At 39.9% G+C, this 15,991-nt stretch overlaps 1 protein-coding gene across 2 annotated transcripts in view; it reads left to right on the forward strand.

The window, feature by feature from the left end:
• TEX9 (testis expressed 9) overlaps window positions 1-15,991 on the forward strand; it is a 217,058-nt gene that overhangs the window by 177,336 nt on the left and 23,731 nt on the right. For both annotated transcript variants that reach the window (XM_029236542.1, XM_029236543.1), the window contains one exon: window positions 12,939-13,073. In XM_029236542.1, the coding sequence (XP_029092375.1) occupies window positions 12,939-13,073 (135 nt within the window). The remainder of the gene's footprint in view (window positions 1-12,938; window positions 13,074-15,991) is intronic.

Consider the following 15,991-nt stretch of genomic DNA (forward strand, 5'->3'; position numbering starts at 1 on the left):
TTGGAAGATTTTTAATCACAGTTTCAATTTCAGTACTTGTGATTGATTTGTTTATATTTTCTATTTCTTCCGGGTTCAGTCTTGGAAGGTTGTTCTTGGAAGGTTGTACCTTCTAAGAATTTGTCCATTTCTTCTAGGTTGTCCATTTTATTGGCGTATAGTTGCTTGTAGTAGTCTCTTGTGATCCTTTGTATTTCTGTCATATCCATTGTAACTTCTTTTTTATTCTACTTTTTTTGATTTGGGTCCTCTCCCTTTTTTTCTTAATGAGTCTGGCTAAAGGTTTATCAATTTGGTTTATCTTCTCGAAGAACCAGCTTTTAGTTTCATTGATCTTTGCTATTGTTTTTTTTCCTTTCCATTTCATTGATTTCTGCTCTGATCTTTCTGATTTTCCTTTTACTAACTTTAGGTTTTGTTTGTTCTTCTTTCTCTAGTTGCTTTAGTTGGTTTATTTGAGATTTTTCTTGTTTCCTGAGGTAGGATTGTATTGTGATAAACTTCCCTCTTAGAACTGCTTTTGCTGTGTCCCGTAGGTTTTGGATTGTTGCGTTTTCGTTGTCATTGCCTCTAGATATTTTTTATTTCCTTTTTGATTTTTTCAGTGATCCATTGGTTGTTTAGTAACATATTGTTTAGCATCCATGTGTTTGTGTTTTTTACAGTTTTTTTCCTCTAATTGATTTCTAATCTCAAAGCACTGTGTTCGGAAAAGATGCTTGATATGATTTTGGTTTTCTTAAATTTACCGAGGCTTGATTTGTGGCCCATGATGTGCTTTATCCTGGATAATGTTCCGTGTGTACTTGAGAAGAAGTGTATTCTGCTGCTTTTGGATGGAATGACCTATAAATATCAATTAAATCTATCTGGTCTAATGTGTCACTTAAGGCTTGTGTTTTCCTTATTAATTTTCTGTCTGGATGATCTGTCCACTTGTATAACTGGTGTGTTAAATTCCCCCACTGTGAATGTGTTACTGTCGATTTCCACTTCTAAGGCTGTTAGCATTTGCCTTGTATATTGATGTGTTCCTATGTTGAATGCATAGATATTTACAATTGTTATATCTTCTTCCTGGATTGATCCTTTGGTCATTATGTAGTGTCCTTCCTTGTCTCTTGTAACAGTCTTTAAATTAAAGTCTATTTTGTCTCATATGAGTATTGCTACTTCAGCTTTCTTTTGATTTCCATTTGCTTGGAATATCTTTTTTCCATCCCCTAACTTTCAGTCTGTATGTTTCCTTAGAGTTGAAGTGGGTCTCTTATAGATAGCATGTTTACGGGTCTTGTTTTTTTATGTATTCAGCTAGTCTGTGTCTTTTGTTTGGAGCATTTAATCCATTTACATTTAAGGTAATTATCAATATATATGTTCCTATTGCCAGTTTCTTAATTGTTGTGGGTTTTTTTGTTTTTGTGTGTGTTTTTTTTTGCGGTACGCGGGCCTCTCACTGTTGTGGCCTCTCCCGTTGCGGAGCACAGGCTCCAGACATGCAGGCTCGTCGGCCATGGCTCACAGGCCTAGCCACTCTGCGGCATGTGGGATCTTCCCGGACCGGGGCATGAACCCATGTCCCCTGCATCGGCAGGCAGACTCTCAGCCACTGTGCCACCAGGGAAGCCCTGTGGGTTTGTTTTTGTAGCTCTTTTTTTCTTCCCTTCCTCTTTTGTTCTTTTCTCTTGTGGTTTGATGACCATCTTTAGTGTTGCGTTTACGTTTCTGTTCCTTTTTTGTGTGTGCATCTATTGTAGTTTTGGGTTTGCTGTTCCCATGAGGTTTTGATATAGCAGTCTATATATGTATAAGGTTGTTTTAAGTTGCTGGTCTCTTTCCCCCCTAGAGAAGTTCCTTTAGCATTTATTGTAAAGCTGGTTTGGTGGTGCTGAATTCTCTTAGCTTTTGCTTGTCTGTAAAGCTTTTGATTTCTCTGTCGAATCTGAATGAGAACCTTGCTGGGTAGTGTATTCTTTCTTGGTTGTAGGTTTTTCCCTTTCATTGCTTTAAGTATATCGTGCCACTCTCTTCAGACCTGCATGGTTTCTGCTGAAGAATCAGTTGTTATGGGGATTCTCTTGTATGTTAAATGTTGCTTTTCTCTTGTTACTTTCAGTATTTTTTCTTTGTCTTTAATTTTTGTCAGTTTGATTAATATGAGTCTCAGCATGTTCCTCCTTGGGTTCATCTTGTATGTGATTATCTGCACTTCCTGGAGTTGAATGATTGTTTACATTCTCATGTTAGGGAAGTTTCAGCTATAATATCTTCAGGTATTTTCTCAGACCCTTTTTCTTTCTCTTCTCCTTCTGGGATCCTATAATGCAAATATTGGTGCATTTAATATTGTCCCAGAGGTCTCTGATACTGTCCTCATTTCTTTTCATTCTTTTTTCTTTGTTCTGTGGCAGTGATTTCCACTGTTCTGTCTTCCAGGTCACTTATTCATTCTTCTTCCTCAATTGTTCTCCTATTGATTCCTTCTAGTGTATTTTTTATTTCAGTTATTGTATTGTTCATCTTTGTTTGTTGTTTAACTCTTCTAGCTCTTTGTTAAACATTTCTTGTATATTTTTGATCTGTGCCTCCATTCTTTTTCCAAGATTTTGGATCATCCTTACTATCATTACTCTGAATTCTTTTTCAGATAGATTGCCTGTCTCCTCTTCATTTAGTTGTTCTTGTGGGTTTTTATCTTGTTCCTTCGTTTGCAACATATTTCCTTGTCCTTTCATTTTCTAACTTTTTATGTATGGGATCTCCTTTCCACAGGCTGCAGGATCATAGTTCTGCTTGCTTTTGGTGTCTGTCCCCTGGTGGGTGAGGTTGGCCCAGGGGCTTCTGCAAGCTTCCTGGTGGGAGGGACTGGTGCCTGCCGTTTGATGGGTGGAGCTGGGTGGGTCTTTTCTCTCGTGTGCAGGGCCGTTTCAAGGGGTGTGTTTTGAGGTGGCTGTGAGCTCAGTACGACTTTAGGCAGCCTTTCTTCTGATGGGTGGGGCTGTGTTCCTATCTTGATGGTTGTTTGGCCTGAGGCTTCCCAGCACTGGAGCCTGCAGGTTGTGGGGTAGGGCTGGGTCATGGTGCCAAAACGTGGACCTTCAGGAGAGCTCACTCTGATCAGTATCCCTGCGGCTTCTGCTGCCAGTGTCCTTGCCGTCACAGTGAGCTATAGTTGACCTTTGCCCCTCTAGGAGACCCTCAAAGACCCCTAGCTAGGTGTAGCCATGTTTCTTTGGAGATACTGCTTTATGCTGGGTCCCAGTGCACGTGAGACCTTGTGTGCACCCTCCAAGAGTGGAATCTCTTTTGCCTCCAGCCCTGTGGAGCTCCTGCACTCAAGCACTGCTGGCGTTGAAGCCTAAATGCTCTGGGCAGTTCTTCTGGCAAATGCCAGACCCTCAGACTATCTTGTAGGGCCATTTTATATGGGAACGTCCCTGTGTAGCCTGCGTGGTTTAATATTTTTTGGTGTGAGGGCTGTTTATGGATGTCCGCCACCTCTTTCCTCGCTGTATGTTGGCCATTGTCCCCTTTATAGGAGGTGTGACTGATGTTGTGGTGACCAGAGCCTGCACTGGATACTGAGCAGCCTGCCCTTTGCTCTGTGGTTGTCACTGCTGTGTCAGAAGTGGGGTCTGCTCCAAAGTTGTTGGATTAGAGACCCCAGATCTGTTTCTTAGCTGTGTTTCTGGTCTGTGGTGTGAGGTTGGAGGGATTGGAGCACTCAAATTGGGAGGGAAGCCACTGAGTATTCCTCCTCTGGAGCTGTTCACCTGTGGTGTGCTCTGTTATGTCACCTTTCACCTGTTGTTCAAGCTGTCATATTACAGTGTTTTTGGCGCTGCTCTCAGCTCCACCTTAACTGTGGGTATGCCGGCAGTTGGCCTGGTGTCTCTCAGACGTTGTTTCCACCAGACCACCAGTGTAGATCCACTGAAGTCAGGTCCCAGGTTTGCAGTAATCATGGATCTGGACCCTCTGTGGGTGTTATGGGGGCAACTCAGACTCTGGCCTGGCCCAAGCCCCATGTGTATGTGCCTGCATAGTCTACAGCAGCTAAAGGTAGACCTGTCTTGGCTGCGGGAGCACTCGTCCATTTAGATGTTCCGTAGCCACTGAGTTTACAGAGTCAGTGGCAGTGGTGTCAATTTATGGTTTGCCCAGCTGCGGGGAGAGATTTCAGCTTTTCTTCCTTAGTTGCATGGCCCCTGGGGCCCAGCTGTGGTTTCAGCCACAGGCCCACAGCTGTGGGCCACCCACAGGGGTCTGTTTCCGAGGCCGCCCCGGAGTACATGAGTCCGCCCTGGTGAGGAGGGGCATGCAGCCAGGGTCCCTGGAGCCCTGGTGGGGACAGGCACACAGGGGATCCAGCGGCTGCAGTCTCAAGAGAGCCAGCCCCAGCGGGGGCCCTTCCTAGTGCATGGGGAGGCAGGGGCTGGCACGTGGGGAGAGAGGCTGCAAATGGCCCCGCCCCTTGTGTGTCACTCAACAGTGGCTCTTCGCTTCTGTGGCGGTCTGCACTTCTTCCACAAGCATTCCCAGTTGTGGATTTCTTCACTCCTGTCCTCTCAGGCTGCCTCCTCGCAGTCAACAGCAGTCCTCTCCCCAAGTTTGCTTTTCAAACCCCACATTCCGGCACCCAACCCCTGTCCACACCAGTGGACACATTTCTCAGGCAGGGCATGCAGGGCTGTGGCATGGACCCTCTGTGTAGGTCTCACTCTGTCCTGCCTGCCACAGATCGGTTGCTGCGCTCTCCTCTGATAGCCCCCAAGTCTCCCCTTCTGTCCCATCTGATCTCCTCGCCAGTGAGGGTGCTTCCCTGGATGTGATAACCTCTCCTTTCCTTCAGCACCCCCCTTCTCAGGGGCGCAGGTCATGTCCCACTTCCTCTCCTCTTCCTTTTCTCTTCTTTCTTTCATCCTACCTAGTTATGTGGGGATCTTTCTTGTCCTTTTAGGTGTCTGAGCTCTTCTGCTAGTGTTTGCATCTGGTGCTCTGTGAGAATCATTCCATTTGTAAATGTATTCTTGATGCCTTTGTGGGGAGAGATGAACTCCACGTCTTCTTACTCCTCCACCATCTTGACTCTCTTTTGTCATCTTTTTACTTTTAATCTGTCTCTGTACTGAAAATGGGTTTGTTATAGAACCCATATAATTGGTTTTTGCTTCTCTATCCACTCTGACAGTCTTTGTCTCTTACTGGAATGTTCAGTCCATTTACATTAATGCAGTTTTTGATGTTTGGATTTAAACCTACTATCTTCCTATTTGTTTTCTATTTTTCCCAACTGTTAACTTTGTTACTTTTTCCTCCTTTGAATTGAATATTTTTTAGTATTCCATTTTTTCCCTCCACTGTTAGCTGTATCTAGTCTTAGATTTAAGGTTTATAATATACATATTTAACATATCACAGTCTACCTTCAAATCATGTTATACTATTTCATGTATAATATAACACTCTCATACTCCATCTGCTTCGTTTGTGGTCATACCTTTATTTTTAAAGGTCATACATCACACAATATTTTTTTCTTTAAACAGTTATATTTTAAAGAGATGAAGATATTTGCCATTTCTTGTATTCTTCATTCTTTAGATCTGTTTTCCATACTTCTGCTTGATATACCTACCCTCTCAATTTTTGTGGTACCAGTTTGCTAGTCACTAATTCGCTGTTTTTGTTTCTCTGATAAAGAGTATTTTCCTTACTTAAGAAAACCTTTTTATTTTGAAATGACTATCAATTCACATCAAGTTGCAAAAATAGTACCTCTAGGGCTTCCCTGGTGGCACAGTGGTTGAGAGTCCGCCTGCTGATGCAGGGGACGCGGGTTCGTGCCCCGGTCCGGGAAGATCCCACATGCCGCGGAGCGGCTGGGCCCGTGAGCCATGGCCGCTGAGCCTGCGCATCCGGAGCCTGTGCTCCGCAACGGGAGAGGCCACAACAGTGAGAGGCCTGCGTACCGCAAAAAAAAAAAAATAGTACCTCTTGAGAGGTCCTGTGTATCCTTCAGTTTCCCTCAAAGGTAACATCTAACATAACTATAGTCTAGTATTAAAACCAGGAAACTGACATTGGTACAATCCACAGACATTATTCAGATTTCACCAGTTTTGTATGCACTCATGTGTTTTTGAGTCCTTTAATTTTTGAAGGGTATTTTTCACTAGGTATAGAATTGTCAGTTGACTGTTTTTGTGTTTTGTTTTCTTTTGTTAGTTTAAAGATGTCCTCCCTTTGTCTTCTGTGTTGTATAGTTTCTGACTAAAAGTCCACATAATTCTTCTCTTTCTACTTTGGTATGTAATGTGTCTTTTTTCTCTGCTTTTAAGACATTCTCTTTGTTAGTGGTTTTCAGCAATTTCATAATTATGTGCTTTCTCAGTTTTGTGTGGGGAGTGTATTTATTCTGCCTGAAGTTTGTTGAGCTTTTTGAATCTGTGGGTTTATTGTTTGCATCAAATTTGGAAAATTGGTCATTATTTCTTCAAACATTTTTCCTGTACTCCCTATTTCCCTCCCCCACCTGAGAGTCCAATTATACTTCTGTTAGACTACTTGATATTTTCACATTGATAATATCTGTGATATTAGGTTACTGATGAGCTGTTTTCAGCCTTTTTTCTTATGTTCTTTATTTGGATAGATTCTATTGCTATGTCTTCAGTAGGTTACTGATCTTTTCTTTGTAGTGTCTAGTATGCCCCTATTCTTAAGCAGAGAGATGTTCATTTTGATATATTATACATCTATAGAAGTTCCATTTGATTCTCCTTTATAACTTCAGCTTATTTTCTCATTATATTAATGTTTTGCTTTAATCACTTATGTATAATTAAAATAGCTGTTTTGACAGCCTTGTTCACTGTACCCATTATATTTCTCATTTATGGGTTTGTTTCTATTGACTGATTCTTTTTCTCCTGGATATCGGTTACATTTTCCTGCTTCTTGGCTTGGTGTGATTTTTTACCAGATGCTAGACACTGAATATTGTTGAGCGTTTCTCTTTAGTGTGCTTTTTGAAGACAGTGTTGAATTTTGACAGGTAGTTATTTGCCAGTTTAATCACTTTGAGACCTGTTTTTAAGTTTTGCTAGAGTGTGTCTAGAGCAGCCTTCAGGAATAGTTGAGCTCTACCCTTAAGTCTTCCTCTAAACAGACCTTTCAGGATCTCCACCGAATGTCCCTGATGATCACTGAGGATTGTCATTCTGGGTGATTAGACCTCAGATGTCTTCCTGCCCTGTGTGAGCTATGGGAATTGTTCTATTTACAGCTCCCTAATTGTGCTTTATCTGGCCTTCTTGAATTTTCATGTATATAGGTGTAGCCTAATAGACTCAAGGGATTTCCTGTGTAGATTCGTGAAGCTCTCTCCTAGTGTAGTTCCTCCTTACTTGAACCTTCACACAAATTCCCAGCTGCCTGTCTCCTCCAGCTGTGTTCTGTTTCCTCAACTCAGTGGACCTCTGGGCTCTGTTTGTATTTTCTCTTCCCTGTAGCCTCAGTGTGGATATTGCTTCCCAGAAGAATGCTGGGGTGATTGTAGGACTTGTTCTGATTTTCCCTTTTCTCAGGAGTCACAACCCTACTGTTTTCCAGTATTTCTAAACAGTTATTAAACATATCTTAATCATTTTTTCTAGTTGTTTACAGTGCATTTTTGTGTTATGTGTTTATTATTTCTTCATGGCCAGAAGACTTAATCTCACTTTTGTTTTGTTTTTTTGGTTAAGTTAAAGTTATCGGTCACTCCACAAGTTTCTCTGACCATGGATTTGTCATATTAACACTCATATTAACATCAGTAGCTCACCTTTTTTAAAAAAATGTCTGCCCTCTTGTTATCTTGTTCCAGGTAAAATTGATCTCTGTGTCATTTCATAAAGCTGCTTTGTTCTTTTCTGCTTTCATAGTAAAAAACTCTTCAAAAGCATTTTCTCACCTTCTTCATTTCCTTATATTGTAAAGAAAGCTTTTTTCATTTTTGCCTGTATTTATCCTGCAAAATCATGATATGAATGTACCTTATCTTTGTTTAATATTGTATATCTATCATATACATATAAGAGTTGTATATTCTCATTTTTATATATTTTATTACATAGCTCTACCCCTTCCCCCATATTCTTTATTTCCTTCTTTTCCAGCTTAGGTTCCATGGTACACAACTTAATTATCCATTGAATATATTCTTAATTTCCCTGCCAGTGTAGTGCATGGCAAAACCCAACCTAATTTCCCCCATACTGCTTGTCTATATGGCTGGACAAAAATACACAACCAAGTGGATTGGTCCTACTTTAACTTATTTACAAATATCAAGTGTAATGCTATTTTCCTCTCCTACTTTCTGAGAAGGTAGTCCCCTCTCCCACTTTCAGAGTTGATTATTAAACAGGTTATTTTTTCTCCTCATGTTTCCAATACCTCTTCCAACATTACCATTCTCAGTTCACAACTTCCCCCTCTTTTACTAAGAAAACAGTAAATTTTACATCAGTCTCTTGGCCTTTGTACCCATCTACTCTTCTTTCCCCCTCATTACCATGGATTACTATCTCTTCTGTCTAAAGCTGATCACCTCACTGTGCACTGGATCCCATAGTCTGTCGTACTCAAGGACTTTGCTCCTACAATTATCCTGTTTTCCATTCTCTTGCAAAAATCACATTTACTCTATCTATGAAATTATTTGCATTAGCATACAGACATGCCATAGGATCTCCAATATATATATTTTAAAACCTCCATAGATTTCATATGTACCTCTTGCCCTGTATCATTACTCTTCATTATAGCAAAGCTTCTTAAAATAGTTGTCTCTACTCAATTTTTCTATTCCTCATTTGCCATTCTCTTGAAACTACAACAGTTAGGCTTCTATCTCTGCTCTGCCTCTGAAACCATTCTTAACAAGGTCACTAGTAAGCCACATTGCCAGTTCTAGTCAGTTATTATTCCTCATAGTAATTTATATCTCAGCAACATTTGACATAGTTGATTTCTCCCTCCTTGAAACACTTGATTTGGCTTCTGGAGCATCACACTCGTAATTTTCTTCCTTGTTTTCCTGACCTTTCTATGTTGGAGTGTCCAAGGCTCAGTCCTTGGCTCTGTGCTGTCTACATCCAATTCTGAGATGCACTCATTCATTTCCATGGCTTTACGTACCATCTATATGTTGATCACTCTCACATTTCTACTTCTTGCTCAGATCTTTCTTTGAGCTACAGACTCTTATTAACATCTTGCTTCCCACTTGATATCAGTACTTGGTATGTTAAACATCCTATGTCCTAAAGAGGGAGCTCTTGCTTCCCTGCTCTCTGCAGACCTTCTCCTTTTCTCCCTCTCAGTAAAAACATTGAGTTATTTAGGCCAAAATCCAAGAGTCATCTTGATCCTTCTCTTTCCTCACACCATCATCCAATCCATCAACGAGTTCTGCCAATTCTGTCTTCAAAATACTTGGAATTAACTACTTCTCAAAAACTCATTACTCCCACCCAAGCCCAAGCTACTGTGTTTCACTTATACTATTCTAATGACCTCCTAGATTTCCTACACTCAGTAGCAATACCACAGTAGCTAGAGTACAGTTGACCCTTGAACAGCCTGGGGTCTAGGGGCGCCGATCCTCTGAACAATCTAAAATCCCCATATAATTTATAGTCGGCCCTGTGTATCCCCAGTTCCTATGTACCCGTGGTTCCACATCCGCAGATTCAACCAACTGTGGATCGTGTATTACTGTAGTATTTACTATTGAAAAATTTCTGTGTGTAAGTGGACCCACATAGTTGAAACCCATGTTGGCTCAACTGCAATCCTTAAAAAAACTTAGGATAACACACACACACACACACACACACACACACACACACACACACATCGATTAAAAACCCTCCAAAGACTTCCCATGTCATTCAGAATAAAATCCAAACTATGAAGCAGGGTTTACAAGGTCCACCTAAGGTCACCCTGGGTGTTTCTGCAATCTCGAGACCTAACACTGCCTGTGTCACTGAGCTGAAGCCACACTGACCATGTAGGTGATCTTTGAATATATTAAATGCATTCCAGCCTCAGGGTCTTTGTCTTCTTTGTTCCTCCAGATCTATACATGAATCATTCCCTCATTTGGAAGCCTTTCCCTAACCACTGTATTTTAAATAATTATGTCCCTCCCCATTGCTCTGTCCTCTTTTTTTTCCTTCTTCCTTGTTTTTAGAGGGGTTGGTGGTGCTTCACTGCACGGCTTGTGGGATCTTAGTTCCCTGACTAGGGATCGAACCAAGCCCAGCAGTGGAAGCACGGAGTCCTAACCACTGGACTGCGAGGGAATTCCCTACACAGTTCTCTTACCCTTTCTTTTTCTTCATAGCCCTTCTCACTGGCAGATGTTACATACGAGTGTGTATGTATGTATGTGTTTATCATCTGTCTCTTCCTCTAGAGTGCAAGCTTTACTAGAGGAGAATTTTGGTTAATTGTCATGTGCCCATCATGTAGAATAGTACCTGGCAACGTAGTAAGTGCTCAATAAATGTGTTGAATAAGTAAAACCTATTAGGCATAGATATTACTACTCCCAATTTCAGATGTAGAAACTGAATCTACCACAGCTGGCAGGTTTTTTGATTCCAAGTTTATTGCTTTTTGAACCTCAGCCACTTGTTTCTAGAACCTTATCTGATCGTTTATTTGTCCTCATCTGATTTCTCCTCATCAGAAATACTATGGTGGTTTTCGTTACTCTTTAAGCATTTGCTACATTTGTTTTGTACTGTTACTGATGCATACCTCTTTCTCGCACTATCCCAGTACCTTATGAATGCTTTAAAAATTATGGGAGAATCACAAATTATTTCTCCTTAGATCTCTTAGTATTTGAGTTTTAAACCTAGACTTGATTTTCTTTAAGCTATCCAGCTTTTTCTTTTAAAACTAATGTGAAATTCAAGATTTGAGATTTTTCATAAAAATTTTCTCTAGCAACCTGTAAACTTCTTAATTTGGGAGGTAATAATAGATTTGCTTTAGGAGAGAGTTTTCATCATAAAACTACTCAATATTGGTATCTTGTCTGCACTTTGTAAAAAGTACTTAAGTATGATTGAAAACAGAAGTGTCTTCAAGTTTTTGTTAAGATTATCCCTTTCTTAATGGATTTTCTCGCATAGGAAAATTTTATTTCCTACTTTACTATTCTTCTGACTATCCTTTTTCTTTTTCACTTTTCCCAAGAAGTGGGGCAGTATTGATTCAGCAGTAGGGGAACATCATGTGGTAAAGAAAGGTTTTCTTTTTCCTATGAAGTAGGTTACAGAGCCACTAGCAGGAAAGAGAAGGGCAAAGATTCATTTCCATATTCTTATGAGAAGAGGCTGAAATGAGGTAGCAAGAATTGTGCCTTGGTAGCTAATGAGAGTCTCTGCCTTTTCCGCGTGAACAGTGAGAGAAATCAGGCTGCTCTTAGTGTAGCTACCACCCACAAAGCTGTGAAGAAGGCTGGTGAGAGCAGATGGTATCCAGGCACAGTTTGATTTGTGTAGAAACCTGCATAAAGAGCAGCATGTGTTTTGTTTTGTTTTGTTTTCCCCTTAATTACTGAGAGCCAGGGAGATCAGTGTTCAAATAAAACATAGTGATACAGCCAGGAGAAAAAATTGTAAAAGAAGAAAACAGACAACTACGTTGTTAACTGCATCATCTCAATTCCATGATATTTACTGAGAGTGTCTGCTTTGTATAATGCTCTGTACCAGGCATTGTAGGACATGCAAAGAAGAGTAAGTTAAATATTACAAAATAAATTCAGTTCAGTAAACATGTCACTAGTGCCTTTTATATGCTGCTGAAGTGCTGGGAATATAGAAATTAAAGTAGTTCTGTCCTTAAGGAGCTTACAGTATAGTGGGGGAAATGAAGTGAATGGATAGTTTCGGTTCCACACAAGCAGGTTCTATGATATATGTATATCAAGATGCTATAGAAGCTCTGAAGAAAGGGTACTTAATTCAACCTGGGAGGATAGTGAGGAAGACAGTGAGGGAAGGCTTCTGGGAGAAGGTAAAACCCCAGTGTATAGCCCTGAGTCTTGAAGGATGAATAGTTGTTAGCCAGGTAAAAATGAGGGGTAGGGAGAGATCAGGGCAGAAGGAAGAGTATGAGCAAAGGGTCGGAGACAGGAAATATCATGGCTGTTTGGGAGAGATCCAAGCAAGTACTGCTCTTGTAGCTGAAGGTAACATTTGTGGCAGGAGATGAGATTATGGTACCAGATTGTGATGGAGTTTGGAGCTTATTCTGTATGTTCATGTTTCTTCCTGTGTAGCCTGTAGACTCTGCAACAGCAACTCTAGAATATTTGCAGAAATGCAGGTCTAAACCCACACCAAGATATGGAAAATATCCATAGAATCTGTTGTTTTTGCTCAGAATTGGGATTTTCCTATATTGCTAATGTACAATAGAATGCTCTGTATTTAACAAATATTTTTTAAGTGATATATTTCATCAGGTTTACACAAACACAGTATTTATGAGAGAATTTATGTCTTACATTGGTGTTTTGGGAGGTTCCCAAGAGAAGAACCATGATTATAAAATGTTGTTTATAAAGTAAATGTAGAAGACATGTATACTGACTCTTGGGATCAATAAAAAGGCAGGAAATTCCAAACAAAAAGCAATTTGGAAGCCTAATTTGTGACTACATCTTTAAGGATATATTTTCCTAAAACCAGTTCAGAGTGAGAATTCCCTGACACCTCTGTCACTCAGTGTTCAGTCTCTGGCCGTGTGTGTGTGTATACAGTTTAGGAGAAAGCAAGGAATATGGAAATGGAAAGCGTTTCAGAATAATAGAAAGAACTTATGATATGTTTATAAATGTTCTACATATCTCTCTTACTGTACAGGAATTAGAGAATAAAAGAAGACTACAAAAACAAGCTGCCGCTAGTCAAAGTGCCATGGAAGTTCGCTTGAATAGAGCTCTAGAAGAAGCAGAAAAGTATAAACTGGAGTTAAGTAAACTAAAGCAAAATAACAAGGTATGGAAAAACTGAATAATTTGGGTAGTGATCACCTTTGGTAACTTTCTCTTTTAGGCAAGACTCGAAAGTGATAGTTTTTAAATTATAATTCTTGATGTCACGGTAAACACACCTCTTTTCAGAAGAAATATCCTTATTAGCAATATGTACATTTCCAATAAGTTAGAATTATATTGCTTGGACTAGTGCCATACTTGAGTGATAGCACAACTCTTTGGAGAATTCATTCATTTTTTCATCCAACAGATCTTTATTGTGTGCCCATCTTATATGCCAGACACCTTTCTAATCTCTTGGAATAAATAAATGGTGGGGAAAAGTCTGTTTTGAATCTCAAGTCTGTTCTATCCCTCTCTGAGCCTCAATTTTCTAATATATAATGCAAGGGGCTATTTTACAGGGCAGTGGTTCTCAAACTTGAGCATATATCAGAATCACCTGGAGGGTTTATTTAAACATAGATTCCTGGGTCCCACCCACAGATTTTCTTATTCAGTAGATTTGGGGTGAGACTTGAGAATGTGCAGGTTTTTTTGTTTTTTGTTTTTTTTTAACTTTTATTGGAGTGTAGTTGATTTACAGTGTTGTGTTAGTTTCTGCTGTACAGCGAAGTGAATCAGCTATACATATATATATCCATTCTTTTTTAGATTCTATTCCCATATAGGCCATTACAGAGAATTGAGTAGAGTTCCCTGTGTTATACAGTACTGTGTGTATGTCAATTCCAACCTTCCAGTTTATCCCTCCCCCCTTTACCCTCTGGTAACCATGTTTGTTTTCTAGATCTGTGACTCTATTTCTGTATTGTAGATAAGTTCATTTGTACCCTTTTCTTAGATTCCACATATAAGCAATATCATATGGTATTTGTCTTTCTCTGTTTGACTTACTTCACTCACTATGAAGATCTCTAGGTCCATCCATGTTGCTGCTATATTCTTTTTTATGGCTGAGTAATATTCCAGTGTGTGTGTGTGTGTGTGTGTGTGTGTGTGTGTGTACACATATATATATATATATATACACACACACCACGTCGTCTTTATCCATTCCACTGTTGATGGACATTTAGGTTGCTTCCATGTCCTGGTTATTGTAAATAGTGCTGCAGTGAACATTGGGGTGCATTATCTTTTCAAATTATGGTTTTCTCCAGATATGTGCCCAGGAATGGGATTGCTGGATCATACAGTACCTGAATTTTTAGTTTTTTAAGGAACCTCCATACTGTTCTTCATAGTGTCTGTATCAATTTACATTCCCACCAACAGTGCAGGAGGGTTCCCTTTTCTCCACACCCTCTCCTCATTTATTGTTTGTAGACGTTTTGATGATGGCCATTCTGACTGGTGTGAGGTGATACCTCACTGTAGTTTTGACTTGCATTTCTCTAATGATTAGTGATGTTGAGCATCTTTTCATGTGCCTCTGGGTCATCTGTGTGTCTTCTTTGGAGAAATGTCTATTTAGATCTTCCACCCCTTTTTTTTTTTTTTTTTTTTTTTTTGTGTGTACACAGGCCTCTCACTGTTGTGGCCTCTCCCGTTGCGGAGCACAGGCTCCAGATGCGCAGGCTCAGCGGCCATGGCTCACGGGCCCAGCCACTCTGCGGCATGTGAGATCTTCCCAGACCGGGGCACGAACCCGTGTCCCCTGCATCGGCAGGCGGACTCCCAACCACTGCGCCACCAGGGAAGCCCTTCCACCCATTTTTTGATTGGGTTGTTTGGCTTTTTGATATTGAGCTACATGAGCTGTTTGTATATTTTGGAGATTAATCCCTTGTCAATTGCTTCATTGGCAAATATTTTCTCCCATTCTGAGGGTTGTCTTTTGTTTATGGTTTCCTTTGCTGTGCAAAAGCTTTTAAGTTTAACTAGGTACCATTTATTTATTTTTATTTTCATTTTCATTACTCTTGGAGGTGGATTGAAAAAGATCTTGCTACGATTTATGTCAGAGAGTGTTCTGCCTATGTTTTCCTCTAAGAGTTTTTATAGTATCTGCCTTACATTTATGTCTTTAATCCATTTTGAGTTTATTTTAGTGTATGGTGGTAGGGAGTGTTCTAATTTCATTCTTTTACATGTAGCTGTCCAGTTTTACCAGCACCACTTACTGAAGAGACTGTCTTTACTCCATTGTATATTCCTGCCTTCTTTGTCATAGATTGGGTGACCATAGCTGTGTGGGTCTGTCTCTGGACTTTCTATCTTGGTCCATTGATCTGTATTTCTGTTTTTGTGCCGGTACCATACTGTTTTGATTATTGTGCCTTGGTAGTATAGTCTCAAGTCAGGGAGCCTGATTCCTCCAGCTCCTTCTTTCTTTCTCAAGATTGCTTTGGCTATTTGTGGTCTTTTGTGTTTCCATAAAAATTGTAAAATATTTTGTTCTAGTTCTTTGAAAAATGCCATTGGTAACTTGGTAGGGATTGTATGAAATCTGTAGATTGCTTTGAGTAGTATAGTCATTTTCACAATGTTGATTCTTCCAATCCAACAACATGGTATATCTCTTCATCTGTTTGTGTCATCTTTTATTTCTTTCATCAGCATCTCATAGTTTTCGGAGTACAGGTCTTTTGTCTCCTTGGGTAGGTTTATTCCTAGGTATTTTATTCTTTTTGATGCCATGGTAAGTGGGATTGTTTCCTTGATTTCTGTTTCTGATCTTTCATTGTTATTGTATAGGAATGCAAAAGATTCCTGTGTCTTAATTTTCTATCCTGCAATTTTACCGATGCATTGATGAGCTCTAGTAGTTTTCTGGTAGCATCTTTAGCATTTTCTATGTGTAGTATCATGTCATCTGCAAACAGTGACAGTTTTACTTCTTTTCCAATTTGGATTCCTTCTATTCCTTTTTCTTCTCTGATTGCGTGGCTAGGACTTCCAAAACTATGTTGAATT

Source organism: Monodon monoceros, unplaced genomic scaffold (genome assembly GCF_005190385.1).
Source record: "Monodon monoceros isolate NGI ecotype Baffin Bay Population unplaced genomic scaffold, NGI_Narwhal_1 Super_Scaffold_21, whole genome shotgun sequence".
In the NCBI taxonomy this organism is placed as follows: domain Eukaryota; kingdom Metazoa; phylum Chordata; class Mammalia; order Artiodactyla; family Monodontidae; genus Monodon; species Monodon monoceros.